The 27,926-nt window shown below is 49.5% G+C and overlaps 2 protein-coding genes across 2 annotated transcripts; both read right to left on the bottom strand.

Annotated features, from left to right (window-relative positions):
* Positions 1-7,299: 7,299 nt before the first annotated feature.
* On the bottom strand, positions 7,300-8,387 carry LOC109739093 (uncharacterized). Its single transcript, XM_020298172.1, has 2 exons — positions 7,896-8,387; positions 7,300-7,782 (listed from the first exon to the last, which is right to left on the bottom strand). Exons 1-2 carry the CDS (start codon positions 8,385-8,387, stop codon positions 7,300-7,302), a joined length of 975 nt encoding a protein of 324 aa, XP_020153761.1.
* A 1,688-nt stretch (positions 8,388-10,075) lies between these two features.
* On the bottom strand, positions 10,076-10,699 carry LOC109739092 (E3 ubiquitin-protein ligase ATL41-like). The gene has a single exon (XM_020298171.1). It carries the CDS (start codon positions 10,697-10,699, stop codon positions 10,076-10,078), a length of 624 nt encoding a protein of 207 aa, XP_020153760.1.
* Between the last annotated feature and the right edge of the window lie 17,227 nt (positions 10,700-27,926).

Genomic DNA, 27,926 nt, shown 5'->3' with positions numbered 1-27,926 from the left:
GCAACGAACGAGGAAGGCACGAGGTAGGGGGCGCGCCTACCCCCCCAGGGCGCGCCCTCCACCCTCGTGGGCCCCTCGTTGCTCCACCGACGTACTTCTTCCTCCTATATATACCCATATACCCGAGAAACATCAGATACGGAGCCAAAAACCTATTTCCACCGCCGCAACCTTCTGTACCCGTGAGATCCCATCTTGGGGCCTTTTCCGGCACTCCGCCGGAGGGGGCATTGATCACGGAGGGCTTCTACATCAACACCATAGCCTCTCCGATGATGTGTGAGTAGTTTACCTTAGACCTTCGGGTCTATAGTTATTAGCTAGATGGCTTCTTCTCTCTCTTTGGATCTCAATACAAAGTTCTCCTTGTTTCTCTTGGAGATCTATTCGATGTAATCTTCTTTTGCGGTGTGTTTGTCGAGATCCGATGAATTGTGGGTCTATGATCCAGATTATCTATGAATAATATTTGAATCTCCTCTGAATTCTTTTATGTATGATTTGTTATCTTTGCAAGTCTCTTCGAATTATCGGTTTGGTTTGGCCTACTAGATTGATCTTTCTTGCAATGGGAGAAGTGCTTAGCTTTGGGTTCAATCTTGCGGTGCTCGATCCCAGTGACAGTAGGGGGAACAACACGTATTGTATTGTTGCCATCGAGGATAAAAAGATGGGGTTTATATCATATTGCATTAGTTTATCCCTCTACATCATGTCATCTTACTTAAAGCATTACTCTGTTCTTATGAACTTAATACCCTAGATGCATGCTGGATAGCGGTCGATGTGTGGAGTAATCGTAGTAGATGCAGAATCGTTTCGGTCTACTTGTCGCGGACGTGATGCCTATATACATGATCATACCTAAATATTCTCATAACTATGCTCAATTCTATCAATTGCTCGACAGTAATTCGTTTACCCACCGTAATACTTATGCTCATGAGAGAAGCCACTAGTGAAACCTATGGCCCCCGGGTCTATTTTCCATCATATTAATCTTCCAACACTTAGCTATTTCTATTGTCGTTTATTTTACTTTGCATCTTTATTTTCTCTTTATCATAAAAATACCAAAAATATTATCTTATCATATCTATCAGATCTCACTCTCGTAAGTGACCGTGAAGGGATTGACAACCCCTTTATCGCGTTGGTTGCCAGGTTCTTGTTTGTTTGTGTAGGTGCGTGTGACTTGAGCGTGATCTCCTACTGGATTGATACCTTGGTTCTCAAAAACTGAGGGAAATACTTACGCTACTTTACTGCATCACCCTTTCCTCTTCAAGGGAAAACCAACGCAGTGCTCAAGAGGTAGCATCGTGCCCCTGGATCTCGTTTAGCGTCGGTTTGGGCCGAAATAACAGCCGGCGAACCCGAGACGAACCCAAGCCCCCGGGGGTCGCCTGGGGGCGCCGGCCGAAGCGAAAAGGGGCGTGGGTCCGCTCTGTCAGCGAGAGAAGGCCCTTTTCCTACCGTTTCCCCCCGCTTCCCCCTCCGTTTCCCTCATTCCCCCTTCCTCATGCCATTATCCTCCCCCCTCCCCTCCATCCGGCCGCCATGCCCCCGAAGAAGTACATGGCCCCCTACGCCGCTACCGATGCCAACGCCACCGCCACCACCCAGCCGAAGCAGAGTAAGCAGAGGGCGCCGCCGTCCAAGCCCCCGGGCATGTCTAACGCCGACTGGAAGGCGGAAGTTCAGCGCCGGGAGGCTGTCACCATCGACCGGCGGAATAGGGTCAAGCCAAGAAGGCCGGGACAGGGCGGCGCTGGCGGCGGCGGCTGCGGTCGTGATGGAGCAGGCAGATCACGCGGCCGAACAAACCGTGGCGTCTCGCGCGGGGATGATGAATCCACCCGGCGACCACGGCCCGTACGCGTCCTGGAGCCAGCAGAGCGTCGGGTCTCCGGCCGGTTCTCATCGTCGACACACCCCTAGGGTTACGCGCCTTTGCCTGGCTACACCGACGACGACGCGCACGGAGGGTTCAACCCCAACATCACCTTCCCACATGGTCACCCGGCCCAGCGCACGCCCTCGCCCGCGTTTGCCGGCGTCCAGTACCCACCCCCCCCCCCCCGCGCGCACACCTACTCGCCGCCGGCCTACACATCCTCCCCTACGCCACCTCTGCGTCGTGGCGCGCTGCTCTTCTCACAAGCCTCCTCGTCACATCTTGGCGACACCAACGCGATGGAGGCCGACATGGACGACATCATCATGACCGGCTCGGCCGCCGCCGCCTCCCCCGGGTTCACTGCCCAAGATGATACAATGGACCTGAACGGCGACATGGAGGGCGAGCTCGACTACGGCGAGGAGGAGGTAGAGGAGGAGGAGGAGGAGGAGCTGGCGCCTGCCCCGGTGAGGAAAGGGATAAAGAAGAAGCGGGCGGCCAGGACCTGCGAGCCGCGCATCAAGTGGGCATCCAAAGAGGACGAGTGCCTCACCGAAGCGTGGAAAGTCGTTTGCCTTGACCCGATCACCGGCACGAACCAGAACGTTGACACGTATTGGGAGCGCATCAAGTCCAAGTTTGACGAGCGCAAGCTCGTCGACCCATACTTCAAGGGCGTCCACATGCAGCGATGCTCGAAGGACATGGCGAATCATTGGGCGCTCATCCAAACAGTGTGCAACAAATGGCATGGGATCGTCGAGGAGAACGCGGCTCATCCGGAGAACGGCGCCAACATCGAGGGTCAGGTATGACTCACCGGTCTCTCGCTCATTCTTTCGCCCTCCTCCGGCGCCGACTCTTGTTCCTCGGCACAGATGGTGCGGATGTTCGCCATGTATCGCCAGGACAGCAGTACCGACCAAGATTTCAAGTACCTCCACGTGTTCTCCCAGATCAAGAAGTGCGAGAAGTGGGCGGAAGTCCAGCGCACCCTTCCCAAGGCCAAGGAGACGTACAAGCCGGACGTGCCGATGCCGGGCGCGTCCGATGGGTGCCCGGACGGGAACAAGCAAGCCGAGTCGGCGAAGGACGCCGCGCCGGCTACTGCGCGCTTGCAAAAGTCCATCGAGCACTGCATCGCCGACGCCCAGACCCGCACCGGCCAGAGGGAAGAGAAGACCGACGCTCGATGGTCGGCATTTGATGACGAACAGCGCCGTCAAGCTCGACCTGCTCCGGACCCACGTCGCCGCGAAGAAGAGGAACACCGACCTGGCTTTCCTTATTGGGGGGGACATGTCGGCGATGGACGAGCAGGTCAATGCGTGGTACCTGACAGAGCGTGGCCTCATCCGGAACCAGATGCCGTCGACGGCGGTGCCAACTCCCACTCCCACGCCGACCCCAACGTCCGCCGCCAAGCCCGAGTGATGATGCCTCCACGACGCCCAACACAGAAGCCGCGCCGACACTGACCAGCCCGCGCACGCCGACTCCCTCCAGCCCGACGCCGGAGGCCGACGCCGCCGTTTGATGCACTGCCTGCGCATCCTTTCTTTTGCACGCCGAACTTTTTATTGATCGCCGAACTGTGGCGAGGTGATCACCGATCGCCTGGACTTTGTGGCGCTGATCGCGTTACTTGTGGCACTTTTTGGTAGTAAGAATGGACAATTTTGAATTTATGACGCCTTGGGGCGGCACCTGGGGGCGTGGCTGGGACCAAAATCGCCCCTAGGGCCTAAAACTCACCGGGCGAGCGTCCGAAATAGCGTCGGCCTATGCGCTGGGGGGCCGAACGAGTGGAGTTGCTCTTATGTCCTGGCACAGCCAGCAACAACTACACACGATGTCGTCACTCCATAGCTCAGATGTGGATCCTTCTTCACATTTCCAAGACCTTCTCTCGATCCAAAGTCTTGGTTCGAATGTCCGCCAGCTAATCATCGGTTTGAATGTAGTTGACCTCCGTCTTACCTTCTTCCACGCAGTCCTTTATGTAGTGATACATTGTATCAATGTGCTTGCTCCTATCATGCCGCACTGGATCCTCACATAGAAAAGTTGTAGAGTCACTGTCAACATTGAGCACCACTGGTTCCGGATCTCGATCCATGAGATCACCGTGTAGCCTCTCTAGCCACACACCTTGACACTCTGCTTCACTTGAAGTCGATGTCACCACTCTTTGTCTTCGTGATAGCCAGCTTACTATGCTTCTGCCAAGGAAATATGCCACGTCCGAGGTACTCTTACGGTCGTCGACAATCCCTTCCTTGATACTACCATTGTAGCCGAGTAGTTTCACCATCTCCTTCTTGCTCAACTCAAGACGAGGTTCCATTGAAGCGACAATGCGATTGCAATCTTTCATGGCACTGCTTTCAAGTACCTTCCTTGCATATGCCTCCTGGCATAGTGTGATCCCCTCCGGCTTTTGATGTTCCTCCAACCCGAGGTAGTAACTCAAAATACCAAGATCATCCATCTTGAAAAGCTCCTTCATTTGTAGCTTGAACTTTGCAATCACCTCTTCATCTGCTCCAGTTATCAATAGGTCGTCGACGTAGATGCCAACTAGTAGACGATCTCTTCCTTCACCTCTCTTGTACATTGCATGCTCTAGTGGGGCTTTCTCAAATCCAAGATAGATTAACGTCTGATGAAGTTTGATGTTCCACGCCCGAGAGCCTTGTTGTAGCCCGTACAGGACTTTGTGTAGCTTCAGTACCTTGTGTTCCTCTCCCTCTTTGATGAATCCCGGTGACTGATTCACATACACATCTCCTTCTAACTCGCCATTCAAAAACGCGGATTTTACATCCATGTGATGTATCTTCCATGATTCCCGAACTGCGAGAGCGATGAGTAGTCTCACTGATTCCATCCTTTCAACGGGAACGAACACTTCTTCGAAGTCCACACCTTCCTCTTGCACGTACTCTTTGGCTACTAGCCTCGCTTTACCGAAAAAGGCTTTCGCCCCGCTTTATATATAAAGCATCGACCAACAACAACCCGGTACAAATGCACGCCACCACACACCCAAGGCAAGATACATAAGCGCTGAGCGCAGCAACACCACCCCAAGCAGTCGGGTCCTCGACCGTGAACACGCCACCGCGAAGAGATGAAGCCGCATATGACGAACAGTGGGCTCCAAGGCGGTGCCTTCAGGAAGGATACGACACCGGAGCGCCGCCACCGCCCGACCCGAGAGTCAGAGTTTCCCCTGGAGCAACACGACGGGCAATGATGGCCGCGACGACGCCTTCAGGAAGGGAACAAGTTCGCCGCCGCCGGTCTGTCCGAAGATAGAACAGGTTTTCACCCCGGCCAATACTCACCGCCACCAAACGCCACACCCCAGCGACCATGCCGCCCACAAGACCATGGTCACAGGGCAGCACCAAGGCACGGGCTTTGCCCAAGAGCACCGCGACACCACCACCAGGGCCGCCGCCCCGGCATCCAAGACCTCGACGCCACCTCACCAGTTACCCAGCGCCACGCCACCTATAGAGACGGGTGGAAAGGCCCCGCCTTTCGCACCCCTGAGCTGCCCCCAACCGGCCGCCATCGGCCCGTCCTGCTGCTGGGCGCGAGACTAGCGCGGTCCAGCTGCCGGGCGCGAGACGGGGGCGATCCTGCTGCCGGGCGCGAGACAAGCGCGGTCCTGCTGCCGGGCGCGAGACGGGCGATGGACCACGGCTGGGAAAAGCCCAGTCCTTCGACGGAAGTGGTGCGTGGGCGACGGGGAGGGGAATCGAAGGCCGCCGCACGCCGCCTACAGATGAACCGACGCCGAAACATGTCAGCAGCCGCCGCAGCCGACTTGCCAAGCTACCGTGGAACCCTCCACGGCCGGAGCAGCAGCCACACCGGCCACTGCCCATCCCGCGCCGCCCGCCGGACTCCAGGCGTTGAATCCGCCGGGCACGCAGCCACCAGATCGGCCAGCGCACCGATCGCACCACTTGCGCCGCCGCACACACCACCACACCTGCGCCGCCACCTCCCCCAGCCAGGACGGCCAAGGCAGAGGAGGCCGCCCGCAGCCGCGCCGCCCACGCCCCGCGCCGCCCGGAGGGCCAGATCCAGCCGAGCCGCCACCGCATCCCGCCCCCAAGCACGCCCCCCACACGACGCCCGTCACGCCGCCGCCACGCCGTCGCCACTGCACCGGCGCGCCGCCGCGCTGCCGCGCCCGCCGTCAAGCGGGGCACCCCGACCCGCCAGCCTCGGCCCGCCCCGAGCTCGACGCGAGAGGGGACAGGGACTCCCCGCCGCCGCCGGCGACGACAAGGATTCGCTTGGCCGCGCCCTCTGGCGGCGGCGAGGGGAGAGGGGAAGAAGGAGGGGGGACCCGGCCGGCGGCGGCTAGGGTTTCCTCCCGGTCGCGCGCGGGGCAACTCGGGAGGGGAAAGAGGCGAAGGGGACCTACCACTAGCCTCGCTTTGTGCTTCACGGACACATCGGCGTCTTTCTTGATCTTAAATTCCCACTTGAGATTCATGACTTTTTCATTGTTGGGAAGATCCACAAGCTCCCATGCATTGTTGTCGTGGATCGACCTCAACTCCTCTTTCATAGCCTGACGCAAACACTCCTTCGTATTTGCATCCTTGATTTCCGCCGGTTCCTTGGCGCTTGTTAGACACCGTCGCCCACTCTTTTCCTTCTTTACCGGGTCAAGCGTCCGAAGAATTTTCTGCGAATATGGGTGTAACACCGGTTGTGGCAGTATGGATGTGGGTGTTGGTGCCTACATGGGTTGCTAGCATTTCTTTTGCTACTATGTACATTTCTTTTGCCATTGCAAAAATCCCAGCCCAAGCTCCACGTGCAGCACCCCTTGGGTTGCTAGCATGGCCACCACGTGAAGCCAGTGCACCCCGTGCACATAGAATTGGCGCTGCATCTTCGCCTCCATATTCTGTCCGTTCTGGCCTCCACCTTTGCCTTGGTTGGGATAGACCACCACGTGATCCACCAGCGCCTGGTCCACTAGGACATTGTGGCACACCACTAACGTGTTCTGCTTCCTGGTGCACACGAAGTAGCACTTGGGTCACGCCCATCTTTGGTTTCCGGGCCATCTACACAGATGCCCGTGGCCTGTACTTTCGGCCTACTCAGCAAAGCATCAGACCGAGTGTTGGCGTTGCTTTTGCCTTCGAGCTCGGTTCCTTCATCTGCTGTGTTGCCTGCTGCTTCTTCTTATGGTGCCCCGGCTGAATGTCCTCCAAGCGTCGTGGATGTGACCGTTGCAGTAGCACTTATGTCAGTAGCATCGACATAAGTTCTCGGATTACCATCCATGTCTGCAGCAAGACTGCTTCTCCATGGCCGACCACACGTGGCAATCGCTGCGTCCGCTCCAGCGAAGTTAGCACTTATGCCCGTGGCATCAATGTAAGTTTCGGAATCACCCCCGCGTCCATAGCATCGCCACGAGTTTCCGAACCACGATCTTGAGAGCGAACTTTTTCTTCACGGAGCGCGACAATTTCTTTAGCCGACGCTTGAAGAACTGGATCCTCATGGTCCACCAGTTCACACATCAACATCATGTCACTTTCATCACCTTGCTGGGTCACGAGCACCTTCTCGTTCGGGGAATTCTTGAACTCTGACTTGAAGTGCCCTAACAGATTACAGTTGTAGCAGCGGATCTTCTTTTTGTCGAACTTTTTCTTCCTTGGCTTCTCCGGCTGTTCGTCGGTGTCCTTCGCGGGACGGTACTTTCCACTGCTACTGGACGCCTTGTCGAAATTGTTCTCCTTGGAAACGATTGCCTGCCACTGAGCACGCGTTAGCATCAGGTACTCATCCTGATTCGCGTCGCCGTAACTCAATTTCATCCGCTCGTCATGCGCCTTGAAGCGACCAACCAGATCATCCAAGTGAGAGTCTTGAGATCAACACATTGCTCGATCGCTGACATAATCGGCATGTAGCGCGGTGGAGCGGCACGTAGGAAACGCCTGACCACGGAGATGTCCTCTAGCTTCTCCCTGAGACCGCGAATCCCGTTTACCATCAAGGCAACCCTCGCTGCGAAAGCGTCCACCGTCTCGTCCTGTCCCATCCTCAGATTCTCGTAACTTTTTAGCAAAGTTTGCAAGTTCGCCTCGCGCACACGCGAGTGCCCCAGATGCAATGTCTTGAGTGTGTCCCGCGCCTCCTTCGCTGATGTCTTCGAGATTAGATATTGTTGCACGTCCACCGGCATCACCGAGCAGATGGCCGTGATAGCCTGACGATCCTTCCGATACAAGGCACCACCCTTCAGGTACTCCTCACCGCCGGGGTCGACGGCTTCCCAGAGCTCATTGGCCTCGAGCGCCCACTCCATCATGGTCGTCCACACCACGAAGTTCCCACGGTCGAATCGTGGATACCCCGATCTCACCAGAGCAGCAATTACTTTAGCCACACCAGAGTACTCCGCCAGCTGCTTGGTCTTCTCGTCGTCCGACATGACCTCCTGTTACTAGACGATCAACCTTGCTCTGATACCAATTGTTGGCCCAGTCCCGACGCCGAGTACTTTTCGGCGACAGCGATATGACCGTCGACGAACGACGATGACGAACGAAGCTCGCTGACGAACTCGATGAAGTGCTTTATGCCGAGATGCACCGTTGTAAGCTAGCAACACCACGTACTAGCTTGATCGATTCCTTCAACTAGTATCAAAGGAATCGATCAAGCTAGTACGTGGTGTTGCTAGCTTACAACGGTGCATCTCGGCGTAAAGCACTTCATCGAGTTCGTCAGCGAGTTTCGTTCGTCATCGTCGTTCGTCGACGGTCATATCGCTGTCGCCGGAAAGTACTCGGCGTCGGGACTGGGCCAACAACAAGTGGAGTTGCTCTTATGTCTACTTGAACTGCAAGTAGTCGTGGAGTACCTTGGCCCCCGCGTCGCTCCCGCAGGGGCGACTCGGGCGGCGCCAACCCTAGCCCGCCGCCGGCCTCCCTCCCCCTTCTCCTCTACCTCGTCGCCACCGGAGAGGGTCGCCGGCATGCCGCGCGGCCGCCGAGGAAGGTGGCGGCGGGGATTTGCCTGCTCCGTCGCGGGGGGGGCTCCGGAGCCGAGGTGGCGGCCTCAGGTGGTGGCGCGACGCCGTCCTCAGCCAACGGCGGCCGCGGTTGCTGGCCGGCTGCCTTGGCCACGCGGGCAGCAAGGCGGCGGCGGGTTGAGGCTGCTGGACGCCGGGCCGTGGGGGCGCCCGTCCAGATCTGACGCCTTCGCCTCCAACACTCGGGTCCCCTTTCAGATCCGGACTTCGGTCGTCCCAGGCTGCCGGCGCCGGGTTTGAAGATGGGGCTGGGGGCGGTGAAGTGCCCGGAGAAATCCAGGCCGATTCAGCCGGCCACGATGGCGGCGACGCCCGCGGGCGCCGTCCCCTACCTGTAGGCGCCGTTATGGTACTCCCCTCCCCCTTTTGCCTTACTCCCCTGCTCGTTTCCGGGCGAAAGCCAAAATCCTTCTTGATTGGGCGGCAGGGACGCCCGTGGCGTCGTCACCTTCTTGAAGGTGCCGCCTTTGGTGAGTTTTGGGGCGTTGGCGAGCTCGCTCCGTTGGTAGGCGTTTGGCGGCTGCGTGGTCGGAGTCTGCGGTGTTTGGGATTCCTCCATTGCAGCTTTGTCATCAACAGTCTCATCGTGCATTTGCTTCTCCTCGTGTGCAATTCCCTCTCAGTGCCCAGGTTCCCCTTTGTTGAGCTCGGAGCTGCTTGTTGGCGGTGCTCTGGTTTGGTCTTCCCGGTGGCAACGGTGGCGGTTACTCATCTTAGCTCTTTGGAGAGCGTCTGTATCTTCCGACGGATCGGCGCCTCGTGCCAGGCGAGGGGGCTGGGAGCCCTTTTCGGAGATGAGGAGGTGGTTTCCGTTTTGACCTCAGCCCATGGAGCTGACAATGTGTTACTTCCAATCTGTTAGTTGTGTCTCCTCAAGGCCTTCTTGGTGTCTCTGAGCGGTGGACTGATCGGTGGAGGGCTTCATCCTCTTCAAGCTGCTCTTGGGCTTTAGTTTCTTCATCTTTGCTTGTAGGTTGTATGAAGCTAGCTAGCTGTTGCAGAGCACTATGTATCTCTTAGCTGTTTTGTTTTTTCTATTCCTGTAAGTGGGTTGATGATGTAATCTTGGCCGGTTGATGGCTTTGTTAATTCGAAGCCGGACTCGACTTGAGCCTTCGTTCTAAAAAAATTGTCCTGGCACCGCCAGCAACAACTACACCGGCGGCAGATCGAGCTGGCTCTGGCGACAATGGCGACACTTTGCCCGCCTTCTGCGGCTCGACATGGCACCGGCAGACCGGGCACGTCGCATGAGAGTGGAACCACATGTCGATGCGCCCGACGTGGAACGTGTGCGCGCACATCGGTAGCCGCCGCACCTTCTCCCCGCCGGACAGAGCCTTCAGGCAAACCGCGCACTGGGCCTCGCGATTGCCGGCACCGGCCGAAGCTGCGGCGCCGTACACGAACGCTGGCATGGCCGGAATGGACGCCTGTGGTAGGCCGCCCCGCTCGACGGCCGCCGTGGCCTCGTCGTGCACGAACACCACCGGCCCGGCCAGCAAGCGGCCGGTGCATGTGATCACGAACAAGATCGCGCGGTAGAGCGCCAGCGCGATCCACACGTACCTGACGAACGCGGAGAGGAGGACGAGGAGCAGGAGCACCGGGTACGACGCGAGCACCAGCGCGCTGCCCTGCCCGACGTCGAAGACCCCGCCGCCGCGCGCCTGCCACGGGAGGTCCGCTAACGACGACAATGACGACATGGTTGGTCGAAGGCTTCGTGCGTGCAATGCTTGCGACTTGTGAGCTAGTGCAACGCTTGTGAACTGTGACGAGTTGATGGCGCCCTCGTCGACAGTTTTGTAGGCTGAGGAAGTGAGGATTAAGCCTCTAGAAGAACCGGATAATGCCTTTCGTTGACGGCGCATGCAGCTGCATCTAAGGCAGGGCGGATTTGAGTTGTTTATTATTGAGCAAGCAAGGTCGCCTCTGGCATTTGAATTTAGTCCTAGACTAGATATTGTGATCTTGGATAATATATAATAATCGAATGCCAATTAGGGCCGGTTCTTCTTTTAGCACGGAGGCCTCCATGGATTGACGACAAAATGCAGGGTATATATCCCTGTTAGGATGATCTCCACCGTGTGGGCCCAACGGCCCACCGGGCCATTAGATCCGCGCCTTGATCCGGGGCGCTCAACCTACTATGGTTGACGGGCCCCTGTCACCTGCACTATATAAAGAGGTGGGGCCGCGGCTCGCAATATGAGGTTCGTCGCGACGCCGTACACCCCACACTAGTAGAAAAAGAGGCTTCCATACGCCCCCATTAGTCCCAAAACAATCGAACCGCGACAAAAGGGGCCTTTAGTCGCGGTTCGGGAGGAGACCCGCGACCAACTATCTGGGCCCAGCGCGCTCGGTCAACAGCTGGCGGACGGGAGGGGCTTTAGTCCCGGTTGGCCTGGCCAACCGGGACTAAAGGTCCCCGAAGGCCTTTAGTCGCGGTTGGCTAGGCCAACCGGGACTAAAGGCCCATCCAGCTGGCGGACGGGAGGGGCTTTAGTCCCGGTTGGCCTGGCCAACCGGGACTAAAGGTCCCCGAAGGCCTTTAGTCGCGGTTGGCCAGGCCAACCGGGACTAAAGGCCCATCCCTATATATAGGACTCAGCTCACTTCACTTCACTCAGCTCACTTCACAATTTTCAGAAGGGGGTGGTGGGTTTGCTTTTGGTTCCACCTATGCACACAAGGCGTTCGATGAAATGCCCGAGAGCCTGAAACAAACATGATATGAAGTGTCCGAGCCACACTTGAGCTTTCTCATTTATATTTCCTCCGCGATCGCGGTTAGCAACTTGAACCTTTCATGTGTCATTGATAAAATACGCATGTGTGTAGTTCATTGTTTAATTTGTATTATTTCTAGCTAGTTAGTTTAACAAATGCATGATGGTTAATTATATACTTTATATAATAATAATGCAGATGAATCGGCAATGGATGTACGGTCCCCGACTCTCCGGCGAGTTCACTACGGGTTTGAAAGATTTCCTCGTAGTGCCAAATGCGAACAAGCAGCAAGGTTTTATTATCTGTCCATGTGCTGTCTGTAAGAATCAGAAGGGTTACTCCTCCTCAAGAGACGTTCACATGCACCTGCTTCGGCACGGTTTCATGCCAAGCTATAATTGTTGGACCAAGCATGGAGAAAGAGGGGTTAGAATGGAAGAAGATGAAGAAGGGGATGATATCGATGACAACTATCATGATCATTTCGGTGATACTTTCATGGAGGATGATGCTGAAGGTGGGGAAGGGTTAGGTGAAGGTGAAGAAGAGGCACATGATGAGCCCGCTGATGATCTTGGTCGGACCATTGCTGATGCACGGAGACGCTGCGAAACTGACAAGGATAGGGAGAATTTGGATCGCATGTTAGAGGATCACAAAAAGTCGTTGTATCCAGGATGCGATAATAGTCTGAAAAAGCTGGGCTGCACACTGGATTTGCTAAAATGGAAGGCACAGGAAGGTGTAGGTGACTCATCATTTGAAAATTTGCTGAAAATGTTGAAGAATATGTTTCCGAAGAATAACGAGTTGCCCGCCAGTACGTACGAAGCAAAGAAGGTTGTCTGCCCTCTAGGTTTAGAGGTTCTGAAGATACATGCATGCATTAACGACTGCATCCTCTACCGCGGTGAATACGAGAATTTGAATGAATGCCCTGTATGCACTGCATTGCGTTATAAGATCAGAGGCGATGACCCTGGTGACGATGTTGAGGGCGAGAAACCCAAGAAGAGGGTTCCCGCCAAGGTGATGTGGTATGCTCCTATAATACCACGGTTGAAACGTCTGTTCATGAACAAAAAGCATGCCAAGTCGTTGCGATGGCACAAAGAGGACCGTAAGTCTGACGGGGAGTTGAGACACCCCGCTGATGGAACGCAATGGAGAAAGATCGACAGAGTGTTCAAAGATTTTGCAGCTGACGCAAGGAACATAAGATTTGGTCTAAGTACTGATGGCATGAATCCTTTTGGCGAGCAGAGCTCCAGCCATAGCACCTGGCCCGTGACTCTATGCATCTACAACCTTCCTCCTTGGTTGTGCATGAAGCGGAAGTTCATTATGATGCCAGTGCTCATCCAAGGTCCAAAGCAACCCGGGAACGACATCGATGTGTACCTAAGGCCATTAGTTGATGAACTTTTACAGTTGTGGGCCAGACCTGGTGTACGTGTCTGGGATGAGCACAAAGGAGAGGAATTTGACCTACGAGCGTTGCTTTTTGTAACCATCAACGATTGGCCTGCTCTCAGTAACCTTTCGGGACAGACAAATAAGGGATACAATGCATGCACGCACTGCTTACATGAGACTGAAAGTGTACGTTTGGTTAATTGTAAGAAGAACGTGTACCTGGGTCATCGTCGATTTCTTCCCCGAAATCATAACGTAAGAAAGAAAGGCAAGCATTTCAACGGCAAGGCAGATCACCGGCCGAAGCCTGCGGAACGTACTGGTGCTGAGATATTTGATATGGTCAAGGATTTGAAAGTCATCTTTGGAAAGGGTCCTGGCGGACAATCAGTTCCGCGGGGAGTTGACGGGCACGCACCCATGTGGAAGAAGAAATCTATATTTTGGGAGCTAGAATATTGGAAAGTCCTAGATGTCCGCTCTGCAATCGACGTGATGCATGTTACGAAGAATATTTGCGTGAACCTGCTAAGCTTCTTGGGCGTGTATGGGAAGACAAATGATACAAAGGAAGCACGGCAGGACCAGCAACTTTTGAAAGACCCAGATGACCGGCATCCGGAATGGTTTCAAGGTCGTGCCAGCTACGCTCTTACCAAAGAATAGAAGGTCATTTTTTTTGAATGCCTGAATAGTATGAAGGTCCCGTCTGGCTTCTCGTCGAATATAAAGGGAATAATAAACATGGCGGAGAAAAAGTTCCAAAACCTGAAGTCTCACGACTGCCACGTGATTATGACGCAATTGCTTCCGATTGCTTTGAGGGGGCTCCTACCGGAAAATGTTCGAGTAGCCATTGTGAAGCTATGTGCATTCCTCAATGCAATCTCTCAGAAGGTAATCAATCCAGAAGATCTACCACGGTTACAGAACGATGTGGTCCAATGCCTTGTCAGTTTCGAGTTGGTGTTCCCACCATCCTTCTTCGATATTATGACGCACCTCCTGCTCCACCTAGTCGAAGAGATTTCCATTCTCGGTCCTGTATTTCTACACAATATGTTCCCCTTTGAGAGGTTCATGGGAGTATTAAAGAAATATGTTCGTAACCGTGCTAGGCCAGAAGGAAGCATCGTCAAGGGCTATGGAAATGAGGAGGTAATTGAGTTCTGTATTGACTATGTTCCTAACCTTAAGCCGATTGGTATTCCTCAATCGCGGCACGAGGGGAGACTAAGTGGAAAAGGCAAGATCGGAAGGAAATCCACGATATGTATGGACGGTCATTCTATGACTGAAGCACACCACACAGTTCTGCAAAATTCCAGCTTTGTGGCTCCGTACTTCGAGCAACACAAGAATATTTTACGCTCGGACAACCCGGGGAAGCCTGAATCCTGGATTAGAAAGGCCCACATGGAGACTTTCGGCAGTTGGTTGCGAAAACATTTAATGAATGACAATGATGTTGGAGATCAGCTGTACATGTTGGCCAAGAAACCATCTTCGACTATAACGATTTTCCAAGGGTACGAGATAAATGGGAATACATTTTACACCATCGCCCAAGATAAAAAGAGCACCAACCAAAACAGTGGTGTCCGCTTTGATGCAGCAACCGAGAATGAGCGAAAGGTCACATATTATGGTTACATAGAGGAGATATGGGAACTTGACTATGGACCCTCCTTTAAGGTCCCTTTGTTCCGGTGCAAATGGTTCAAGCTAACAGGAGGTGGGGTAAATGTGGACGAGCAATACGGAATGACAATGGTGGATTTCAACAATCTTGGTTACCTTGACGAACCATTCGTCCTTGCCAAAGATGCCGCTCAGGTTTTTTATTTGAAGGACATGAGTAGCAAACCGAGGAAACGGAAAGATAAGAAAATGATCAGTACATCATGCGATGATCCAAAGCGCCACATTGTTCTTTCACGGAAAAGAAACATCGTGGGAGTGGAGGACAAGACAGACATGTCAGAAGATTATAATATGTTTGTTGAAATTCCGCCCTTCAAAGTGAACACTGACCCAAGCATTAAGTTAAATGATGAGGATGCTCCATGGATAAGGCACAATCGTAAGCAAGCAGGCACACAAGGGAAGAATTGATGTGTAATAATTTATTGTACCAAACTTTGTATTTGGTCGATGAACTGAATGATGTATCAAACCTTTTGTCAAACCTTCAAGGGATTTTAAAATGAATTAGTTTTATTTTTCTGATTTTTTTGATATATAATTGTATTTTTAAGATTTTAAAATGAATTAGTTTTATTTTTCTGATTTTTTTGATATATTATTTGTATTTTTAAGATTTTAAAATGAATTAGTTTTATTTTCTGATTTTTTTGATATATAATTGTATTTTTAAGATTTTAAAATGAATTAGAAACAAAATAATATAAACTTTAATAAAATATATAAGTACAAACAAAATAAAATAAATTTTGATAACATAAATAAAATTTATGAAACTAAAATTATCAAAGTATTTTCTGTTCAAAACATTATAAGCAACCTCTAGTATTTTTGAAACTAAAATTATATAAAATTGATTCAACTAAAATTATCGAAGTATTTTCTGTTCAAAATCATTGAAAGCTAAAAGAATTTTCATAAAGAACTTTTTTTGTTAGAAACTTTAATAGCAAAAATAATTTTCATAAAGTAAAATAAATAAGTAATTAGAAACAAAATAAAATAAAATAAAATAAATAAGTTTTTTGTTGTAAGTAGAAACAAAACAAAATAAATAAAGCAAAAAAGAAAACAAAAAACAGGCAAAAAATAAAAAATATGCCACCTACTGGGCGACCACGGCCTGAATACGACTAGAAACCCATCGACGGGCCAGGATTCAGGCCCGCAGAAGGCCTAGTAGGCCCATCAGGCATAGCAGTGACAATTAGGCCCGTAAGCCTGCAATGGAGAGGAGCTCAAGAGAGGAGCGGCAGTGGGGCTTATAAACCACTGCGCGCCCCTCTCAACTAGCGAGGTGGGACTAAACTTTCGACGCGGGCGTAGCAGCACAATGCCTTTAGTCCCGGTTGGGGAGGCGGACCGGGACTAAAGGGTACCCTTTAGTCGCGGTTGTTGTCCCCAACCGCGACTAAAGGCTCTTTCTGCGCGGGAACGAAAGCGGCTCCAAAACCCTTTAGTCCCGGTTGGGGAGGCGGACCGCGACTAAAGGTACCCTTTAGTCGCGGTTGGTGTGGCCAACCGCGACTAAAGGGTACCTTTAGTCACGGTCCGCCTCCCCAACCGGGACTAAAGGTATGTGTATATATACTGCACTTAGCAGTTTCCGCCACTTCCCATTCTCCTCTCTCGACGCCGAAGCCCTGCCCCGACGTCGATCGACGCCGAAGCCCTGCCCCGACGCCGACGCCGACGCCCTGCGCGCCGCCGCCCCCGTCCCCAGTGAGCGCCGCCGCCTCCCGTGCCCTGCCCTTAGCGCTCCGCCGCCGCCGCAGCGTGCCCCTGCCCTTGCCCGCCGCAGCCCCTGCCCTTGCCCGCCGCCCGCCGCCCGACGCCCTGCGCGCCGCCGCCCCTGTCCCCAGTGAGCGCCGCCGCCGCCCGTGCCCTGCCGCCCGCCGCCGCCCGCCCGCTGCCCTTGCCTGCCGCCCGCCGCCCGCGGCCCTGCCAAAAGAAACCAAAAAGAAAGAAGAAAGAAAGAAGAAAGAAAAAGGAAGAAGAAAAAAGGAAGAAGAAAGAAAAAGGAAGAAGAAAAAAAATAAAACAAAACAAAACCAAAAGAAAGAAGAAGAAAAAGGAAGAAGAAAAAAAGGAAGAAGAAAAAAAGAAAAAACAAAGAAAGAAGAAAGAAAAAGGAAGAAGAAAAAAATGAAAACAAAACAAAACCAAAAGAAAGAAGAAAAAAAAGGAAGAAGAAAAAAGGAAGAAGAAAAAAAAAGGAAGAAGAAAAAAAAGGAAGAAGAAAAAAAGGAAGAAGAAAAAAAGAAAGAAGAAAGAAAGAAGACAGAAAAAGGAAGAAGAAAAAAAGAAGAAAGAAAAAGGAAGAAGAAAAAAATGAAAACAAAACAAAACCAAAAGAAAGAAGAAAAAAAGAAAGAAGAAAAAAAAGGAAGAAGAAAAAAAGGAAGAAGAAAAAAAGAAAGAAGAAAGAAAAAGGAAGAAGAAAAAAAGAAGAAAGAAAAAAATGAAAACCAAAAGAAAGAAGAAAGAAAACCAAATGAAAACCAAAAGAAAGAAAAAGAAAAAGGAAGAAGAAAAAAAAGGAAGAAGAAAAAAGGAAGAAGAAAAAAAGGAAGAAGAAAAAAAGAAGAAGAAAGGAAGAAGAAAGGAAGAAGAAGAAAGAAAGAAGAAAGAAAAAGGAAGAAGAAGAAAGAGGAAGAAGAAAGGAAGAAGAAGAAAAAAAAGAAGAAAAAAGGAAGAAGAAAGAAACCAAATGAAAACCAAAAAGAAAAACAAAGAAAACAAAACAAAATACTTGGCAGTGCTCAATAATCTTATTTTTTAATTCCTCCTCCTCTATGTCCCCTTAATCTTATTTTTTAATTCCTTTATACTTAAAGAATTTTTACTACATGCAGGAGTGACATATGGCGGACGATAGAGCCGAGCCGCTTAGGGATCCGGAGGCTGAACGTTATTTAATGGGCATCATCAACAACGAGATTCTTTATGTGCCGGGCTCAGAATATGAGCAAGAAGAGGATGTAGTCTCTTCTTTTCTGAACCTTGACGGTGGAACAGAGATTGTCGATGATCAAGAAGGTGAAGGAACGGACATTGTCGACGGAGGTCAACCGTCAACAAACGACGATCTCGAATTGCAAGTAGCAGCCACCTCCGGCGAGGTATATATATACATTGAGCCTCTCGTGATACAAACTTACTGAAATGTGAATACATATGTATTAACGCGCGCGACTCTCTTTCTTTTTTTAGCCCTCCGGATCGAGTACGACAAAGCGTGGCAAATCCAAGACGATGAAAACAGGAGAAACATATGCCATTGAGTTTGTCAGTGAAACCGGCAAGCCCCTACAGCACACCTCAAAGTTTATCAACCAATGCGGAGTCGTTGTTAGAGACAACGTCCCGATCACCGTCCAGGAATGGAAGGAGCTAAAGAAGGCACGTCTTGGTTTCAGTTTTGTCGACAAGAGAACGAAAAAGGATTGCTGGAGAAAGCTTATGGAACATTTCATTCTACCTCCGGAATACAACAAAGTCGATGAATTCGGTAACGAGGTTCCGGGTGGACGTCAGAGGAGGAGGCTAGTTAAAGAGTTCGCTCTTCAGAAGATGGGCGAAGCATTCCGGAACTTCAAGAAAAGTTTAACCCGTGACTATGTCAACAAGGGCAAGACTCCGGATTTCAATGGACAACATGAGAAACTGAAAGATGATTGGCCAGAATTTGTGAGGCAAAAGCAATCGGAGCATTTCAAGGAAATATCGAAAAAAATAAGGATAATGCGAGTAAGAAAAAGTTCCATCATATTATGGGGCCAGGAGGATACCGCCTTTCGGAGCCTAGGTGGCAGAAGATGGAGGAGGACCTGAGGGTGCGAGGAATCCCTCTAGGTACAGAGGGATGGGACCCAAGGGCCAAAAGCTGGTGGTACGGGCATGGGGGATCGCTAGACCCGGAGACAGGGGTGTGTGTTCACCGGCAGAGACAGTTTGCTCCCACCCAAGCCCTTATTGACGCAATGACCCAAGCTCAAGAGGGCTTGATCAAGTTCAACAGAGAGAAAGACGCACTGACAACAGCCCTCGGGAATGATGAACACGGAGGACGTGTACGAGGCAAAGGCAAAGTTCCGTGGAAAGTAGGGCTTTTCCCAGGACAATGACCCGTACTGTTACAGAAGCCGTAAGAGAAAGACGGACCGGGATGCAGATCTTATGACGAAGTTTGCATCGGAACTCCATGAGTTGAAGCAGACCGTGCATGAACTAGTAAAAGAAAAATCGGCTACAGGGCCGCATGAAGATCATGAAGCGGATCGCGGAAGCCAGCAGCGGAGAAGCAGCGTGGCTTCCACGGATGCCCCACCTGGTGCTAGTGCACCGATGATCGAGATTCGTGCACCGGAGCCTCACTACCCCGTGGATGATGTAAAGGAGATGAAAGAATGTGATCTGCATTATCCCGTGGGGAACGTTTCCACGAAGGTAGCTAGCGGCAGTGCTTTACCCTGTACACCTGGAGCACTCCACCACAACAACCCCATTGCATATGGCTATGCTCGTGTCACGGTGGAAGACATAGTCCAAGGGTTTGAGGACCTGGAGATTGACAAACCTACACCCGAAGGGGAGAGAAGACTTGGAGATGTCAAGCGCCAGATCATTCTATGGAAAAAGAAGTACATAGTGTTTCCAGGCGAGGCGCCAAGGCTAGCAAGTCCACCCCCTCCGATGGTGGTGGTGGTGGTGGTGGCGGTGGTGGCGGTGGTGGTGGTCGTGGTGGTTCACCTACACCTCCTTCACGCCATTCGACGCCGTCCCCCGATCCACAACCTCCGGTGGGTACGACGCCCCCCAATCCTCCTCCGGCGGGTACGACGCCCCCCAATCCACCTCCGGCGAAGAAGCAGAAGCAGGCGGACAACAAGGAAACCCGCTCCTGGACTATTAACCCGGACCCTTATGTACCTAAGACCACAAGGGTACCGGAGCCATCACTGAAGCCTCTCCTCCCAAGGCCTGGGGAACTTAGTGAAGCTGAAACCAAATTGGCCGCGTCTGCTGATTATGAGAAATGGAAGGCGGATATGAAGGCGATAAAAGAGCCTGAGCCCAAGCAAGTATTCACTGAGAAGCAAAAGAAGTGGGCTAAGGATCTTTTGACGACACCGTCCCAAGCCGAGCTGAATATGCCTGACGACTATGGACATGAACTTCGTAGGCAAGCAAAAATATTGAAGGAGGAGAAAGAAAAAGTAAAAAAAGCGGGAAACAAGTTGACCAGCTCGGGATGCAGAAGAAACAATCGATCCCCCCGCTCATAGTGAAAGCCGGTCCGGAAGAGGACCCCGAGATCATAGCAGCTGCGGCAGCACTTGGATTGACTGTAGCGAGTGCCATGAAACAAGCGTCCGAGATGGGTTTGACTCTTCGTGCCTTCTTAGGCCTTGAGGATGCGCCAGTATGTGAGATAGCATTACAATATGTGCGGAATGGGCCTCTCGTCGAGCCTGCGCGGGAAAAGAGTCTACCACCACAAATGTGAAATCTGCTACGTTGGCCGACAAAGAATATGTTTATGCGGATGTTACAGATGAGCATCACACCAAACGGTACTCTGTACAAGTTCATATGAGTGAATTGTTCCAGCTGTTCAATCTGCACGACCTCGACAAATCTATGCTGAGTTGCTACGTTCTGTAAGTGATTTATTTCTACCTCATCTCGTTCTTCATTGCCTGCACTATATATATATATTGTCCTAACTATATTGTTGCGTACGCTATTATGCAGATTGAAGATTTGGGAATGCAAAATAAGAAACATCCATGATGTTGGGTTCATTGACCCACATATCGTTAATGGACATGTGTTACAACATCACCCCGAAGACGTGGACAAAGACTTGTACAAGTTTCTTAGAAAGCATCAACTCAAAAGTCATATTCTATTCCTTACCATTTTGGGTGAGTCTTTCTCTCTTGTGCCCATTCTCTTTTGTTTACTCCATGCATGGTATGTCTAATCGATGAGTTATGCATGACTGTGCATGTAACGTGTCCGCAGGTTCCACTGGATTCTGCTAAATATTGAACTTCACACCTCCAGAGTTCTAATCATGGACTCTATGGATTCGGATCCAAAGCGTTGGGCCGACATGAGAAAAATGCTGCAGCAGTACTTATTTTCAATCATTTATGCTCTATATCGATCGGTCTCTTTCGTTCATTTCCTAATATCAGGTAACTAATAACTCCCTTGTTCATTTAATTTTCTTTGCCATGTAGGGTTTGGAGACAGTTCTCAGAAGAAATTGTCGGTGAATTCAAACATGAGCTAGATTTCAGAAGGTTAGTTAATGTGGATAAGCAGCCACCGGGGACCAATCTATGTGGATACTATGTTTGTGAGAACATCCGGAGACACACCTCTGAGCGGAAGGCATCGGATAGCGTGCGGAACGCGACGGATAACTTGCGGAGGAGGCTTAGTCCAGAAGCTCGCTTCCGACCAATTCAAGAAGAATTAGCAGGATTTTTCATGAGGGAAGTCATCAATCCTAAAGGAGAACACTATACCGAGGACGAAGAAATTTATATGCATACCCGAGATTGAAACTTGTTCGAAGTTGTATATGGTCATCCATCCTAATTGTGTATGGAAACTTGTTCGAAGTTGTATATGGTCACCCGAGATTGAATATATATTATATATTCCTCTTGAATTCTTCTTGTTTGAAATTTCATATGCATGTATATAGTAGCGTAGAATATGTGTACTGAAACTTCATCAAAATTAAAATAAAACACAAAATAAAATATAAAAGAAATAAAACACTCCAAACTAAAAAGAAACCAGGTTTAGGGGGGCTAAAACCCTAAACCTGCGGAGGAGGCCTTTAGTCCCGGTTGGCCACGAGAACCGGGACTAAAGGTCCTCCGCCCCGACGGACCACTGGCACCCACGTGGACGGGCCTTTAGTCCCGGTCAGCCACAAGAACCGGGACTAAAGCCTTTAGTCGCGGTCCGTAAGAGGCGCGACTAAAGGGGGGGTCTTTAGTCGCGCATATTTAGTCCCGGTTGCACAGCCGGGACTAAAGGCTGTTGCGAACCGGGACTAAAGGGCTTTTTTCTACCAGTGCCACCTACATCCCCTACCGATCTAGGGTTAGTGCAGTGTTGACAGGAAGCTCCGCCACCACCTCTCCTTTTCTCTGCCACTGCAGCCGCCACAACACACACACACAGGCTCACACCACCGTCACCGTCCCGCCATGGCCAACAGCGTGAGTTCATCAACCCAAGGTGAAGGTAATACCCCATCTGATCCCGCAACTACCATGGATAACCAACACATGTGATCCCGATGGATCTAACAATGGTATTAGAGCCTTTCTTGTGTTGATATTTTCGGTAAGTGAACAAAGAAAAGAAAGTTTCCTCCCCCCGCCCAAGAACCCTAACCCCAAAAACAAAAAAGAGGGGAAAAGAAGGGCAAAGAAATCTCGCAGTACAGAGCGCCGCCGCACCGGCCGCGCCGTTCCTCTCGATCCCGAATCGCATCGGCATGCTGAGGATCCGGGAAGAAGAACAATACCCCGAGAGGGGAAAAGAGCACCGCAGCTAAACCGCTCGACGGCGGCGCGCTCACCACAAGGGGAACGCGCAACCGGCGAGGGGGATAGCAATGGCGCCGCTGCAGGACTGCTCCGCCGTCGCCGCGGGCAAGGGGAGCACAGAAGGGCGCGGCTACGCTTCTCACTCTGTCTTTGTCACAGATGGAGAAAAGAAAAAGGGGAGGAAGAGAAAGCGCGGCGCGGTGGCCGTCGCCGCCATCGCCGGCGGCCAGGCGCGGCGCGGTGGCCGTCACCGCCGTCGCCGGCGGCTAGGTGCGGAGCGGCACGGTGGCCCGGCGACAGGGACGGATTCGAGCGACCGGGCGAGAGAGGCGCGTGGGCGGAATGGCGCTAGGGTTACGGGAGCACGCGGCTGCACTCGGTTTTACTCGCCCGATCTACGCGGATGGCCGTCGGATCGAGCGGCGCAACCCCCCAACGGGCTGATGGGCCAGTGTAAAGCAGGCCATTGGACCGGTTTCGGGAGGGGGACAAGCCGGCAGCCACGCGCAAGCCAAACGGGCTCCGAATGGCTGGGCCATTTTCGGCCAGCACAGGAAGCATTTCATTTTTGTTTTTTGTCCAGAGTTTTGGGCAAATTTCACATAGTTTTCTTTTTTCTATTCAAATTAATCCAACAAAAATCTATCTAGAAAATAGCAAAGTAACAGTAAATAAAAGTTTCTGAAAAGAATAAAGTTCATGAATTTTTTATTCATGTTTTTCCACTACAAATAAAAATAAAAGTGCTCTTTTAAAAGTGAATAGAACTAAAGTAAAAGATTATATTGTTGCTTCTCTAATGCATTTTTGAACCAACCAGTTAAAATTGCTTAGAGAGTAAAAGAGTACAGAATTGTTTCTGAATAGAATATTGTAAAGTTTCCGCTGCAAAGTAAAAGTTTTATTCTCCAATTAAATTGGAACCAACAGGAAAGTTTAATTGGAAGAACTGTTCTTAGCAATCTTTTTCCCCTGCGGGTGAAATAAGATGCAGATAGTTTCCGCTATGACAAAAGAAAGGTATTTGTTTTAAAGTTAAAATTTGGTATTGTTATTTTCTGACCAACGTTGATGATAACAGTACTATAATTCTAGGAGTCTTATGTTCAAAGCTTAAATCTCTGATAAATTTTGTATCAAAGTGTTCAACCTTCAGAGAACAGATAAAGATCAAGAAATGCTCTTGAGCAAGAGAAATGTATATTTCTTGTTCCCGTTGCAATAAAGCTGATGATGATGATGATTTCATAGCAAAGTTGTTTAATAGAAATACTGTCATCACATTGTTTATGAGTTATATGCATTATCTCCTTTTTCCCCCAACGGTGATATGGAATTAATGTAGAAGGATGATGTTTTATTCTAATTCTGCCCAATGGTGATTTAGAATATAAAAGAATTTTTTTAAAAGTTTAATGTGCATATTTTTTAACCAGACCAACATGGGGTTCTTTTTATGCTCATTATTGTTGACTATTGGCTAATATTTCTCAAACTAAAAGTTTTCCATGCTTTCATTCGTGAAAGAGAATGGCTGGGTACTTGTCACCCGAAAGATGACCAAGAAAGGTCATAACGTGAGGGAGTATGTTCTGTCTAAAGAATGGCTTCAAAAGAAAAGAGATAGATCATTGAGAAGTCTTGGTTGATGAATGTTTTCATGTACCCTCTATGAAGAAGATTTTTCAGTCAACATGATTTGAGATGAAACAAGCAACATGCGTGTTTAATTTGACCAACGTTGGATCAAGCATGTGTGTCAAAGAGCATTCTGATATATTCCTATTATGTCCCTTACAAGGAATTACCCGCATGGCGAAAAAAGATGATTATGATAAAACCCGCATGGCGGGAAAAGTCTGGGAAAATGCCTGCGTAACTGGGTAAAGTTGACATAGTATTATGTCAAAAATCCTGTATGGCAGGAGAAATTTTGGCAAAGGACTTATCCTGTATGACAGGAGAAAGATATGATGACTCGTGTGCGTTTAATGTGTCCCACTTTGGGAGAAAAGTATGGAGTAGCTCTTATGCTTTCCTATTATCAACCGTACACCTTATGTGTAACGGTCATTAAGCACTCAATAAATTCAAGAGATTAAAAGTTACAAATGAACCTAAAGATAAGAATGATATGCAAGTGTGACTTGCAAAAGTACTAATGATAAAGAACTCTGTTGAGTTTCTGAAATGGAATGAGGAAAAAGTACTCCCATACCAGTTAACAGACAACTTCATTTTGTATGAAGTAATCAGATAAATGAAGTAGATAATCGAAGTTTCCTCAATTCACATGAGTTATAAATGATTTTTCGAAATTGTGGTAGAAAAATTCTTGCCACATTTCAAGGGGGAAGAAAGAAATATGAGATAAATTAAGAATTATGAAACTCCCCTATACTTTAGATAATGTGATGCACATAAGGTGTACGTCTGGAGGAGTACGACAGTCATAATAATACCCCTAAAGAAAAGAAATAACTGTATTCCTGGATCTTTTACAATTTCGAAAGCAGACTAAGGAATACTAAGACGGTGCTTAAAGTGCCATAAAGAAGAAAATTTTAACAGAATAAACCCAAATAATAAAGTTTAAAGATACCTCATTTTTAGTGAAGATGGAGTAATCTAGGGGAGCATGGTATGAAAATACCTAAGACTCGAATAGATTGTATCTGGGGGAGCATGTTGTATGACCTATACAACACATGTTGTTAGCTCTATAAAGGAGGAATGAGTAAACATGGATCTTGTGATAAAGGTCCCTGTAAAACCTATTGCCACATGGAAATGAAAGACTATATAATCAATTTGCCTCTTGGCAATGACAGAGCAACAACAACCCCATATGAAAGAAGTGTCAGTACCTGAGACACAAATGGTCTCAAGGAATGAGAAAATTAGATACTTCTGATTACTATAAAGTCTATGTTAGTGAAATTCAAATGGAGGTTGATCCCACCTCATTTAAAGCGCTCAATAGAGCTTTGAGAAGTGTCTGTTTGTCTAAATGACAAGAGACTATGTGACATGAAAAAAAATTGGTGAATCCCGACGATGTTTGTGACTCATAAGTAATTTCCAATGGAGCCAAAACAATAGGCTGTAAAGGGTCTACAAGGTCAATATGACTCCAAAGGAAATATGTAAAGATGTAAAGCGCGACTTAAATCGAAAGATTTTGTGCAAAGAGAATGAACAAATTACAATGAGTGTTAGTGGCACATCATGATCTGAGTTACATCAGATGAAAGTAAAGAAAACAAGGGATACTGCTTCAAGAAGTTTTTATGGACTAGAGCAAGTCTCTAGACAGTGGCATTTAAAGTTAAAAGAATCAGATGTTATTTTGGGTTAAAGAAAATGAGAGGACAATTGTATTCATGCAAAGTTATAGAATATGAAATTCATTCCAATCCTGTGCATGTGGATGACGTCCTACTTGCTAGTGGTCATGTCAATCTACTGCAGGAGGAGAAAAGAAGTTCTTGTCCTCAAAGCTCAAAAGAATGTTCTTGGTAGAGTGTCTCTCGTTATAAGTATCGAGATTCACCAAGAAAAGAATAAAAGGGGGTATTAGGAATGTCGCATGGGCATGCTAAGAAAGGTCTCTAAAGTATGCATGCGAGAAAACCTACGCCTGTTCTTATAGTCAAGGGTAATGGAACTGGAAACTTTGGTGTTCCAAAAGGTGATGAGAAAATATTGAAAATGGATATGGTGCCATATGCTTTAGTTGTTAGAAGCTCAATATATTACACAGTTCATGTATCCGGGTTGTTTTGGCAATGTCCAGTCCATATATAGATCACTGGAATAGAGTCAAAGATATCGGCCTCATGCTGAAAGAAATAAGTGCTCTAAAAAGATTGTGAGTACAAAGACAAGACTTGTGAAATCTATAGCGAAATCCACAATTGTTGCTAACTTTCACACTTGGAGTTTTTGTGTGGAAAAGTTCCAAAGAATGAGACAATTATCATCATTGTGATGCAAAAACATGTTATAGCTTGATATGAGGCTGAGGGACAGGCAAAATGGTTAAGGATACCTGTACCTGGAGTTGATAATGGTTGACAACAACGATAACCATTTTAAGTTTTTCGCTCATATGACAACGAGTCAAGTGTTGATGCCAAACACACTGACACAGAGTTATGCGTTGTAAAGGAGAAAGTCCGGAATTTTGTAGAAATGCTTGAAGCATAAAAAGCAACAGACAAGTGTTTGCAGATCTGCTTATTAAAGGCTTACCACCCAGTGTGTTCGGAGAACACACAGTCGGCATGGGTTTTATGGTATAGTATATGATTTCCGGACAATAAAGGGCTCAAGGTTATAGTATTTGTTTCAAAACAGAAAGGTACGTTGTGGCTGTCTGATTCTATCGGCAATTGAGCTGTGACGATGAAACATGTTCTATGTATTGATCTGTTATGAAATGAGTAAAGTAAAAGTATAAGGTCAAAAGTAAAAGTTGAGATTAAGGGGGAGAATTTAGGATGATCTCCATCGTGTGGGCCCAACGGCCCACCGGGCCCTTAGATCCGCGCCCTGATCGGGGGCGCTCAACCCACTATGGTTGACAGGCCCCTGTCACCTGCACTATATAAAGAGGTGGGGGCCGCGGCTCGCAATATGAGGTTCGTCGCGACGCCGTACACCCCACCTACATCCCCTACCGATTTAGGGTTAGTGCAGTGCTGACGGGAAGCTCCGCCACCACCTCTCCCTTTCTCTGCCACCGCAGCCGCCACACCACACACACACACACCGCCGTCACCGTCCCGCCATGGCCAACGGCGGGAGTTCATCAATCCATGGTGAAGGTAATACCCCATCTGACCCCGCAACTACCGTGGATATCCAACACATGTGATCCCGATGGATCTGACAATCCCATGTCATCAGCTGTCTGGCATCTTTTCTCATTTTGTATTAGGCTTAAGCTTATCGTGTTCGAGCCACCGCGTGGAGGTACCCCGGGTGAAGTCCAAGATATTTCTTCCGTAGTTCGATGTGATCCACTGCAACCCAATCGCCAAAACTCTCAAGGAGGGAAGAGGCAAAGGATGAAAGGATTATACGATCTAAACGTGTGTATATTTGGTTTGGTACATTGCATTCTGATGAAGCCAGCCGAGAGGGACACTTATTATATGGCACGACATTTCAGTCAGTTCAAAAACAAGCAATACTTCGTCGACGACTGTGGTGGCCCGGATATTACTGGCAAAGACCTTGAGAAGCTTTCTTTCACGTGTTTATTATGAACGAGATCATCTCGATTGAAATTTCTTTTGCGCAAGCTTGATGCAGCAGCTGACCCCCCGTTAATTCAAACACTAAAAAAACAGGCACCCAGCTGCAGCGCCCCTTCCAACGGGTGCCCGCGCGCCAGGACTGTGAGAGATCATCCGACTTAACTCGCCCAACATAGATGTGAGCCCCATATACAAGTTGGCTCCTTCATTTCCTTCAATCCTGGTGC

The sequence above is a fragment of the Aegilops tauschii genome, chromosome 1, assembly GCF_002575655.3.
Source record: "Aegilops tauschii subsp. strangulata cultivar AL8/78 chromosome 1, Aet v6.0, whole genome shotgun sequence".
Classification (NCBI taxonomy): domain Eukaryota; kingdom Viridiplantae; phylum Streptophyta; class Magnoliopsida; order Poales; family Poaceae; genus Aegilops; species Aegilops tauschii.
This window is presented reverse-complemented; position numbering and strand designations above follow the sequence as displayed.